This window comes from Littorina saxatilis, linkage group LG1 (assembly GCF_037325665.1).
Source record: "Littorina saxatilis isolate snail1 linkage group LG1, US_GU_Lsax_2.0, whole genome shotgun sequence".
NCBI lineage: Eukaryota > Metazoa > Mollusca > Gastropoda > Littorinimorpha > Littorinidae > Littorina > Littorina saxatilis.
Window position 1 is genome coordinate 8365300 of NC_090245.1, and position 12706 is coordinate 8378005.

General features: G+C 40.5%; 1 protein-coding gene across 1 annotated transcript in view; it reads right to left on the reverse strand.

The window, feature by feature from the left end:
* LOC138960735 (low-density lipoprotein receptor-related protein 3-like) overlaps positions 1–7171 on the reverse strand; it is a 30946-nt gene extending 23775 nt beyond the window's left edge. The window contains exons 1-2 of the mRNA XM_070332419.1: positions 6736–7171; positions 1936–2169 (exon numbers count right to left, since the gene is read on the reverse strand). Of these exons, the coding sequence (XP_070188520.1) occupies positions 1936–2169; positions 6736–6811 (310 nt within the window). The 5' untranslated portion in view covers positions 6812–7171. The remainder of the gene's footprint in view (positions 1–1935; positions 2170–6735) is intronic.
* Between the last annotated feature and the right edge of the window lie 5535 nt (positions 7172–12706).

Genomic DNA, 12706 nt, shown 5'->3' on the forward strand with positions numbered 1-12706 from the left:
TAATTATATATATAATATTTTGCAAGCTATTTCAAAATATAAATATATTCAAGACTATCTACAGCTTTTGTCGTAGTCCAGAATACAAACTAAAGCGAAGAATATATTAAAGACAAAGCCTCAACACAATATCCTGAACTGCAACTTACAAGTGAAATCTGCAACACAAGACAGAGAACACTCACGTTCATTCATTATTATATTTATAAACTGAAAGCACATTCTTACCTTTGCAGAAATGACAGAGTTTTGACAGCCATCAGGGCTGTAGCGCTTGACATCCCTCACCCAGCCAGAGACAAAAAGTCGGTAGGAATCCAAACGTTTGTAAGCTTTCAGCAACATGCACTCTTCTCAGTTCTTGCCAAGCACAAAATAATTTACGATGTTGATGTAACTCAGCTCTGGCAGATCGTCCGGATTTGCTGACCAGCACCTGGTTGGAATGTCATACGGATCATTCCCATCACTCTCCAAAATCTTCTGATGGTATCGCCGCCTCTCCTCTGGTAACAATCGCTCAGAATATGTTCGCTTCTTGCCCGGTCGCTGTTTCTCCATCTTGCTTTCAAGGCAAGGGAAGTCACTCCAGGAGGCATTGTTTCCCGTTTTTCAACGGTTCACAGCTGTTTTTACTTTTCTCTTTGAAATGAAACGATGAAAGGAAGAGAAATGGAAAGACAGGCATGTTGTTGGGACATAAACAGAACAGAGAACATAAGGGGAAAATACTGTGTTTCAACAACTTCAAGCAAGAAAATGCAAACACTAAACACTCCCGGCAGAGAAAACCCTTAATTGACCTTGACCTTTGACTGTGTTTGAGATCAGTTATTTTCGTACTCGGCTTGTAAAATAAACAAAATAATATCCAAACAACAGCTATTTTAAGATAAGAGTGTGTGGAGAGACCTTGTATTCAATTATAGTAATCACTGAAAGACATAAAACTTAGTTCAGAAGCGAATCCTAGAAACCCCTAAATAATGGAAAATGTCTTGGCTAAACAATTCATTGTTTACGTAAACAATGAATTGTTTACGTAAATAATTCATTGTTTACGTAAATAATGATTTATTTAGAAACATTGCTGATTGTTTATAAACAATGTATTATAAGTCTAAATAATATATTGTTTACGTAAATAAATCATTATTTACGTAAACAATGAATTATTTACGTAAACAATGAATTATTTACGTAAATAATTCATTGTTTACGTAAATAATGATTTATTTAGAAACATTGCTGATTGTTTATAAACAATGTAATATAAGTCTAAATAATATATTGTTTACGTAAATAAATCATTATTTACGTAAACAATGAATTATTTACGTAAACAATGAATTGTTTAGGTAAATAATGAATGGTTTACGTAAATAAAAAATTATTTAGAATTGTTTTACATTGTTTATAAACAATTACTTATTTAGCACATGAGCTTCTAAATAATGATTATTTAGCTAAAACTGGTGAAAAAAACATGAAAAAGTATCCAAATAATTATTTGACAAACGGAATGCCATAGAAACAAACATCAAACTACATTTTGTTGCCGGCGGCTGAATGTAAATGGAATACAGACAGAGCTGAAACAAACATCAAACAACATTTTAATACCGGTTGCTGAATGTAAATGGAATACAGACAGATATTGACGTGAGGGGATACGATCATTATCTTCATCGTGTTCTTTTTTTCTCGTCGTTGTCGTCGTCGTCGTCCTTTTCTCCTCCTGCACCTTCTCCTCGTCATCTTCATGTTGACACACGCACACACACACTCACACACACACACACACACACACACACACACACACACACACACACACACACACACACACACACACACACACACACACACACACACACACACACACATACACACACACACACACCCAACCATCCTCTCTCTGTCAAAGCTTATACTCACGCGTAAGGTAGGTGCTTCCTTCTGCCAAAGCCAGACCAACAATGCTGCAGTCAGCAGAAGGCAACAGATCCAAGTAACGGAAGCGCACCTGTACCTGTTTGGAATTGTCGGAGTTCTGAAACTTCACCTGGCAATTGTAATTGGTGGGGGCAGAATTCCTGTAGCTGGAGAACTCCAGGATAACGTCCTTGGGGAATGTAACGGGACCGTTCCCGCAGTTATCGTAGAGGTATTCTGAAATAGAGAGAGTGAATGTAGCGGTATGAATGGTTGGACCGTTCCCGCAGTTATCGTAGAGGTATTCTGAAATAGAGAGAGTGAATGTAACGGTAGGAATGGTTGGGCCGTTCCCGCAGTTATCGTAGAGGTATTCTGAAATAGAGAGAGTGAATGTAACGGTAGGAATGGTTGGGCCGTTCCCGCAGTTATCGTAGACGTATTCTGAAACTGATAGAGAGAGTGAATGTAGCGGTATGAATGGTTGAACCCTTCCTGCAGTTATCGTAGAGGTATTCTGAAATAGAGAACTCAGAATGGTTTATTTGCTTCAGGCAACGAGCCCTTCTCACAAAAGGGGATGGACGGAACAACAGGTGACCAGGGCTGAGCTGCACGAAGCGAAAGTGGGTGCCACCCAATTGGGATGGAACAAACCGCGGGTTCTGATTGGTTGAAATCACAACAAATCTCAATTTCAACCAATCCAACACCAGTATGACCAGTATATCCATAAAAATTTAATGGTTTACAGAAATTGGAGAAAAAAAATGTTTTGGAATTATCGAATGTTTAAAGATATTTTTGCATGTGAAGACTATGTCACACACCTGCCATATCAGCAATGTGTTTCAATGATGAAGTTTAGAACATTAAACAACAATTTGCCTGTACAGAAAGAACGTTATCTTAACATCCCGAGGTCAGAAAGAACTTGCACCAAATGTGTATCACAAGTCATAGGTTATGAATTCCATTATTTATTTGTCTGTGATTTTTTTCAAAGAAGAAAGAGCTGAGTTGTTACCACCTTACTATTGGAAAAAACCTAATGCACTTAAATTTAAAAAGTTGTTTGCTACTAAGAAAAAGAAATTGCTAAAGAATATTTTGGACTTTATTAATAGAATTTGTAACAGTTTTTCATAATTTTTTTATTTACGATATTAGCATATATCATGATTGTATTGATTGTATTTATTGTTCAAAATGCCCCCATGGGTTATGGACTAATAAAACTTGAACTTGAACACCGCAGCTGGCTTCCATCCGGTTGGTCATTTTCTCGTGCACCTCGGCCCTGGTAATGGAAATCCATGTCTTGGTCGTCCTTGCGAGTTCGTTGATGATTAAACCTCTGTGAGGTATGGTTTCACGAGACTTGGGACTGCCCATTGAAAGGAAATGTACTAGTAGTAGACAACGGAAATGGTACGCCGCAAATCTGTTTGGATCATGTTTGCTTGTTTTGTTTGTTAATTTCTTTTTATGGTTTGTTCGTTCTTTCTTTCTTTCTTTCTTTCCTTTTATCTTTCTTTCTTTCTTTATTCTCTGTCTATCGTCTTTTCTTAAATTCTTTCTTCCTTTGTTTTTTTTTCCTTTCTGTGTTTGATTCTTCTTTTCGTTGTAGATTTCTTTCTTTCTTTCTTTCTTTTACTTTGTTTTATTATATATACATATTCTTTTCTCTACGGGAAAACCTTCGTCTCTGTCTCTTTCTTGTCTGTCTGTCTGTCTGTCTGTCTGTCTGTCCCCTGACAACTGAACTTATCCCGCCTCCCTTTTGGCTATCTGTCTCTTGTCTGTCTGACTGTCCGTCATTCAGTCTGTCTGTCTGTCTGTCCCCTGACAAACTCATCCCGCCTCCCTTTTGCCTATCTGTCTCTTTTGTCTCAGTGTCTGACTGTTGGTCCTTCAGTCTGTCTGTCTGTCTGTCCCCTGACAAACTCATCCCGCCTCCCTTTTGCCTGTCTGTCTCTGCTATCTCGTCTCCATAACTAATCGTCGCCTGATCTGGCTCATCAGCTTTGTTGTATCTGTCGTATCAATACACAACCACAGGAGCTTGTATCAAAGCGCCGGTCGGTTGAAGTATCCTTCTCCTTTATCCCTACTGTAGTGTTACTAAAATTATTCACGACAAGTTGGTTGAATAATAAAAGTAACTTCTTCTTCTTCTTCTTCTTCTTCTTCTTCTTCGTTCATGGGCTGAAACTCCCACGTTCACTCATGTATTTGCATGAGTGGGTTTTTACGTGTATGACCGTTTTTACCCCGCCATTCAGGCAGCATGCGCCGATTTCGGGGGAAGCATGCTGGGTATTTTCGTGTTTCTATAACCCACCGAACTCTGACATGGATTACAGGATCTTTTCCGTGCGCACTTGGTCTTGTGCTTGCGTGTACACACGAAGGGGAATAAGTCACTAGCAGGTCTGCACATAAGTTGACCTTGGAGATCGGAAAAACCTCCACTCTTAACCCACCAGGCGGCCGCGGCCGGGATTCGAACTGACGACCTTCCGATTAAGAGGCCGACGTCTTAGGCCTATCCATTCGGCCACTCAGTGCACCCGTCGAAATCGTCGTTTCTGTTTGGCGGACAATGCCATTTCAAATTGAGCCTACCTCTAAATAGTCTTGATGGTGAAGCAAGATGTCTGTTTCGTGGCGATGGTCTGCGCCCGTCAATAGAAGTAACACTACAGTAAGGATAAAGGAGTAGGATACTTCAATCGACAGGCGCTTTGGTACAAGCTCCTGTGTACACAACAATGACAGATTATAGGTCGATGTACAGTGTGATGTGATATTCTCAAAGCATATCATGTTTAAAAGTATATTCCTTCTCGTGTAAACGAACGTTTCCACTATTACAGATCTGTCCTGGCTATTAGGCCAAAAAAAAAATTGTCTGTTTAGGGTAACATGACCAAAAAAAGTAGGGTCGGTAGGTAGGTACTAGGGTTTTTTTTTTTTTTTTTTTTTTTTGTATGTGTAAATGCTATGTTGGCTGAACATTCACTTCTTATATTTGATGAATACATGTTTCAAAACTAACGTATAAATAAAACAGAGAGAAAGGGAGAGAAAGAAACGCCAAATGTCTCTTTTTAGCATTTTTACCTCTTTTTTTTTTTTTTTTTTTTTTGAAATCAAAAAAAAGTTTTTGGGTCGGCGCCAAATCGATAGGGTCGGTCGGGTTACCCTAAACAGACAATTTTTTTTTTTGGCCTTACACGGAAGAAGAGCTTCTTTCAGTTTAGACACGTACCGACCCCAGTCAACAGCCTGCTTTGTGTAGAGAGTCCGGATGTATGATTGTCTAGCTGATTTAATGTCGCACATTGTCATTGGTGCCAGGTAACACAGTTAATTAAACACACACACACACACACACGCACTCTCGGTCTCTCTCTCTCACACACTGACACACACACACACACACACACATACACTCACACACACACACACTCTCTCTCACACACACACACACACACACACACACCCACCCACAGTGACACACACACACGCACACTGACGCACACACACAGTGACACACACATACAGTGACACACACAGTGACACACACACACGCACACTCTCTGTCTCTCTCTCTCACACACACACGCACCCACACACACAGTGACACACACACGCTCTCTCTCTCACACACACACACACACATAGTGACACACACACACACAGTGACACACACACACACAGTGACACACACACACACAGTGACACACACACACAGTGACACACACACAGTGACACGCACACACACACACACACACACACACACACATGTGCAATCCTGATCAATAGATCAGTTGCCAAGGTGGTGCACATAATTGTGTACGCAGTAAGGAGTGAATCTTTAAAACACTAACAGATCAATACCCGCCATTTTCTTACAGAATGCTGCAAACCATAGCATTTTCTCTAAACTAGAAACATGAAATTGTTGGAGAGGAAACATTCTGAATGATGATGCGGACAACACAAGTTGATTCTTTACAGTTAATATTAGTTAGTAGGGGATATTGCCCTTCGTGGTCGGCTGGGCGTTAAGCAAAAAAACAAAGTTAGTAGGGAAAAAATTATATCAAAGATTATAGTCAAAAGTGAACCGCTTGTTAAAAGGTATGCCATTTACTCGCAATCAATTCTTCCTGCCGATAATCAGACATATAGATACACAGACAAACGAAAGGACACAGACTGACAAAAAGACAGACAGACAGATATAGACAGAGAGATAGAGAGATGAACAGAGAGACAGACACACACAAGCACACAATTTCTCCGACTGACTGTCTGTCTGTTTTTCCCTTCCTCTCTCGCACACACTTTCGGCCCTCGCCGACAGCTCGACAGTGCAAACTCACAACATAAAGTCAATTTCATTATTAATGATAAAAACAAACAAACTACCATTTATTCACACAGAAAACTGACGTCAATCAGTTACGAACACACCAACGAATCATGATATAGAGAACATTCGTCGTCGCCATAGAATTTTTTTTAGCTCAACTCATTTTGGACAGTTTTTCAGGAGAAGGCCAAAACTGATTATTTTTATATTAAATAGTCGTAGTGTTTAGATTTGCACCTGGTATGAATAAAAAAGATAAACGAATGCTAAATCATGTATTGTCAATCGTACTAAGAGAACATTTCTCACGGAGAATGATTTACTTCGTCTAAAGCACAAACACATAAACATCGCCAAGAATCGAGTTACGCCAACATTCCATGACGACGACGAACTATGTGCTAATCAGCCATACTTACTGTAGCGGGGCGTGTATCCAAGAACACACGCAGGAGCCACCAAAACCACCAGACAAAACCACCAGTATCCAGCCATAATGCTTCTCTTCAGCACAAAGCAACACCACTTTTAACTCACAATCTACAACAAAGTTCAAAATCCACCGACAGAGAGACCACGGTACAGGAAGAACTCAATACTGTGTCGTTTCAATGATTGTTCTTTTTCCCGTTCTTCGCTACACAATAAGCGAGCTAAGGCAAATGTCACACACTCGGTTCCTGCATGGGATATTCTATCTCATAACCCTCAAGAATCAATGCCGAGAAGATGCGCTTTGCTGTGTGTAATTGATCGAGTTTTTCTCTACAGTTCTTTTTTTTTTATAATCTGCTGTGAAATGATTATTGTGCTTCGACCTCGTTCTGAAATCTGGGCTGGAGTATATATCACATCTATCATACTGCGCTTGCGTCTGCGCTTGATAACTACAGGCGCACGAACTTTGATTATTTTATTTCTTGTCGTATGAGTACGAGTGCGTCAGTGATGCTGCTTAGATTTAAGGTTCGGCAAAAATACATTTCAAAAAGATAACGTTGGTGTTTGTTGAAACTGAATTGTCTTTCTTAGTTTTTACTACGACTGAATACATGTACTGACACGGCATCTCAAACAAGAAGAGGAGAAGGGTGAGGGGGAGGAGGAGGAGGAGGAGGCAGACGAAGAACAACAACAAAACACAGCAGCATCAGAAGAAGACAACACCGATAACAAAATCGGCAACGTCGACAGAAACTTCACCAGCAACGATAATAACGATAAAAACAACACCGTCATCAAAAAGAACAAAGATCGTGTTGCTTCATCAAAGAATCATTGTTTCATGCCCCTGTGCCGAGAAACAGAGTGACTGTATTTCACGAACACAGTGCAATACTTGTTTGTAGATAGGAATTAGGACAGTCTCAGCTGCGCAGGTCGAGTTTCATCCGATAACAGTTGATTCACTGTCACACCGGCATTGTTCATTTCTCTAAGTCATTATCACATATACACTCCTCACCTGATCAAGGCTTTTGAACGGACTTCGCTTCTCGATGATAATGTTGTTTTACGCCGAGCACGGTGAAACCATTTGGGGCGAGTTCCCGGGTGTTACCCCGACTTTAGATGAGAAACACAAGTGTATGCGTGTTTAACACTTTCTTCCCCACCTACAGGCTGTTCCATAATTATTTAGAATCTCAGAAACGGAAACACATACCAACAATCTAACCAGGCCATGTTCAAGACCAATCCTTCCCCAGCCTACACCCAACTGGCCATCCTCTCAAACAACCTCATCCAGGCCTGGGACCACGTGACGTCAGCTATACATGAGAGAGAGAGAGAGAGAGAGAGAGAGAGAGAGAGAGAGAGAGAGAGAGAGAGAGAGAGAGAGAGAGTTAGTTAGTTAGTAAGTGAGTTAGCTGTTGCTTTTCGGGTCCAGCGGACCATACTAGGCCAAATCAGGACCCCAAGAGAGAGAGAGAATTGAATTGAATTGAATTGAATTGAACTTTATTTAACAAGGATTAAGATTTAAGGCTACGCCTTTTCTTACAATCTGTCCTTGGGACGCATAGACACACAATATATATAATTAACAAATTAAAGTGTTATTTAGTATAAATATAATTTAAACACTTGTTTTACTGTGCCTGTGGCTGGTGGGTACCACCAGTCACAACCCCTCGGTCTGCATGCTTTTTATGGTGCATTTTTGTCTTAAATTGTGAGCTGATGTCAGGTATGTTAGACTGACCAGCAGTGGGCCGCTCACTTGGCGTTTTACCTGCGCCCGCGTCGCAGCAGCGCTCTTCACTTGCTCTTCACTTTCTTGTAAACAGTGACCCCTTGTTTCTCTCTGTGTTAGTTTGCTGGTCATAAAACAACCAGTTTAAAGACCGAGGGCAAAAAATAACCCTGCCAGCCCTCGATCCCCACCCCCTGTGTCCTGTTGCTGCTGTTGTCAGTATGTTTCGGAAAGTGGGGTCTGTTGGAGCCAAGTCCCAGGCCTTCCCCCTCTCTGCTCAGGCCTTTGCAAAACGCCTCAAGTGCGTCATGGAGGGTCGTTCTGATGTGACTAGCCATAGTTTCAGGCGGGGTGGTGCCACCTGGGCACTTTCTTGTGGGGTCCCAGGCGAGATTATTAAAGCCATGGGTGACTGGCAGAGTGCTGCCTATCTTACTTACCTATTGACCAGATCCCTCAACTCACCTTAGATTTTTACAGAGTAACTTTTTGTAGGGCCTTGCCCAAGTAAACTCCCGTCCACGTTCTTTTGGGTTTATAGGAGCTCAAAGTTCGCCCCTTTCTATTGGGTGCTAGTTTTAAATTTGTTAAACCCCAAGTGTTCTTAAATAATATGTGATTTTTGTCCCTATGAAATTAAAAAACTTGCCTTCGGTTTTTGACACCCAAAAAGAACTTCGTCACATGAATTTATGGTTGTGGTTGTGATGGTGTGTGTGTGTGTGTCTGTATGTGTGTATGGGTGTGTGTGTGTGTGAGTGTGTGTGTGAGTTAGTGTGTTGTATCCTTCTATGAGTGCGTATGTGTGAGCGTGCTTGGTTGCGTAAAAGTACTAGTTTAAGTGTTATTTAGGCCACACACAAAATGGGTGTGGTTAAGGTAACATAGCCACAAAAAATAGCGTAGGAAGGTAGGCAATCACTTTTTTTTAAACTTTTTTTTCTAATGTGTACAAATTAAACCTACTTAACAGGGAAATAAGTGTGCGACTCGAGCGCTTTCGCTTTCATTGCACTCGTTTTCTTGGGTTTTTTTGTTTGTTTTTTGACAAATGTAATAAAAGGTTATAGGGTCGGCCCCTAAAAATAGGGTAGGTCGGGTTTCCGTAACCACACCTATTTTTTGTTTAGGCCTTAGTATAAATATAATTTAAACACTTGTTTTACTGTGCCTGTGGCTGGTGAGTACCACCAGTCACAACCCCTCGGTCTGCATGATTTTTATGGTGCATTTTTGTCTTAAATTGTGAGCTGATGTCATTGTCAGGTATGTTTGACTGACCAGCAGTGGGCCGCTCACTTGGCATTTTACCTGCGCCCGCGTCGCAGCAGCGCTCTTCACTAGCTCTTACCGCCTCTGCTCCATCCACCTCCCTTGTTTGTAATAGCTGGGTGTGTCTAAAACACGCGGGGACAGTTTAAATGCACGCGGGGACACGCGGGGACGGTGAAATAGCACGCGGGGGAGGTTATTTTTACAACATTCTGAGAAAAAAAGTTTTAATAAATAAATAAGTTAAATTTTTTTTTTATAAATACATAAAGGATAATCAGAATGTTATTATATATAACGTCCCGGCGTGCTAGTTCACCGTCCCCGTGTGTCCCCGCGTGTTTTAGACACCCCCTGGAGTTTGTTCTACCAGAGACATACATACATCTCTGGTTCTACCGCACGCATATAAACTCGCGGGGACAGTTTAAATGCACGCGGGGACGGTGAAATAGCACGCGGGGACGTTATTTTATAGCATTCTGAAAAAAAATGAAAACAAATTTAATAAATAAATATTAAGTTAAATTTTTATTTTTTTTTATTTTAATAAATACATAAAGGATAGTCAGAATGTTATTATATAACGTCCCGGCGTGCTAGTTCACCGTCCCCGTGTGTCCCCGCGTGTTTTAGACACACCGCAGCTGGCTGCGCTTTTTCATAATTTTGTACCGAAGGATTATGTATACGTATACGTTCTGTGAAATGTTATGTGTATCTTATATGGAAAACGTATTGTTGTTATTGTGTAATATGGGTGCTAGTTTTAAATTTGTTAAACCCCAAGTGTTCTTAAATAATATGTGATTTTTGTCCCCATGAAATTAAAAAACTTGCCTTCGGTTTTTGACACCCAAAAAGAACTTAGTCACATTAATTTATGGTTGTGGTTGTGATGGTGTGTGTGTGTGTGTGTGTGTGTGTGTGTGTGTGTGTGTGTGTGTCTGTATGTGTGTATGGGTGTGTGTGTGAGTGTGTGCGTGTGTGTGTGGGTGTGAGTTAGTGTGTTGTTTCCTTCTATGAGTGCGTGTGTGTGAGCGTGCTTGGTTGCGTAAAAGTACTAGTTTAAAATTAAAAAGTTAAAAAGTTAACCAACAAAAGAAGGTCGGAAAACTTCAGCACGTGATAATAAAGATGACGATGATGATGATAATGATGATGATTATGATGAAGATGAGGCATGAGAGAGAGAGAGAGAGAGAGAGAGAGAGAGAGAGAGAGAGAGAGAGAGAGAGAGAGAGAGAGATGGAGAGAGAGAGAGATTGAGAGAGAGAGACGGAGAGAGAGAGGGAGGGAGAGAGAGAGAGAGAGAGGGAGGGAGAGAGAGAGAGAGAGAGAGGGAGATAGGGAGAGAGAGAGAGAGAGAGAGAGAGAGAGAGAGAGAGAGAGAGAGAGAGAGAGAGAGAGAGAGAGAAGATACGATAAGATAAGATGAAATAAGAATACTTTAATGTCCATTGTCTGTGTAAATAAACATGGACATTTGCATTTTCGCATTACTCATAACACAAAGACAAAAATCAAAAGAATAATTGGAGAGAGAGAGAGAGAGAGAGAGAGAGAGAGAGAGAGAGAGAGAGAGAGAGAGAGAGAGAGAGAGAGAGAGAGAGAGGGAGAGGGAGAGACTTAGACTTTTAGACTTAGAACATAAAGGGTAAACATTTTAAGCCAAGAGCCTTATCTTACAACGTGCCCTTTACATTCACACTAACACATCCGCACGCATATAAACAACATAATATAATGAATTCATATAGGCATAACATGTAAATGTACAGTAAATAAGCATAAGCATGAGAGAGAGAGAGAGAGAGAGAGAGAGAGAGAGAGAGAGAGAGAGAGAGAGAGAGAGAGAGAGAGAGAGAGAGAGAGAGAGAGAGAGAGAGAGAGAGAGAGAGAGAGAGAGAGAGAGAGAGAGAGAGAGAGAGAGAGCGAGAGAGAGATAGAGAGCGAGAGAGAGAGATAGAGAGAGAGAGAGGGAGAGAAACTGAAACTGAAACTGAAACTGAAACTGAACTTTATTACCAAAGGATAGAGGTTTTAGGCAAAGCCTAATCTTACAACCTGTCCCTTATACAAACACTTAATACAGACGCACATAATATAGATAGTAAAATTGACAAGGTTATTGTTACTTACAGACGTACATAATGTAAATAGTAATAAGAAAGGGGTTATGGTTTTGTATACACATTCAAAAATGGGAAAAACAATATAGGGTGGAAATTGCAGCATAGTTGCAATAATGCATTGCATATAAACATCCAAAACAACTAATAACAAAAGGGAGAAAACAAATGTGGGGAGGAATTGTCCCAATCATTCGCATGTATATCATTATCAATACATACACATAAAGAACAAATCAAAATACAAACATAACTTGACTAAATGTAAAAAGCACTAACATATCAGACATGAAAAGTGTTCTATTTACCCATTAAGCGGGAATGAAACTGGCGCCTAAACGTTTTCACAGAAGAGGCATTTCGGAGGGGTAGGGGTATGGAATTCCATAGAGACGCTCCTGAGAAGGCTAAACTTGACTTATACAAGTCTAGACGAGGGATGGGGGGAATCAGGTTCTGGGACCCATATCTTTTTGTGGCATGTCTGAAATGTGATTTTAAATATCCAGGAACATTATTGTTAATTACTTTGTACATAAAGACAGCCTTGTTTAGCGTCAACTGATCTTTCAAGGGAAGGAAATTAAGGAGCTTTAATTTATCATCTGTTGGCTTATTTGACTCATGCAGAATTAGTTTTGCAGCACGGCGATGAAGAGAATTGAGTCGTTTGAGATGAACATCACTGCAGTTATCCCAAAGTGTTGAAGCAAAGTTGATATGGGGCATTATGTGAGCGTAATAAAACAACTTGAGTGCTTCCACATCAGCATAATGTCTTAATTTAGA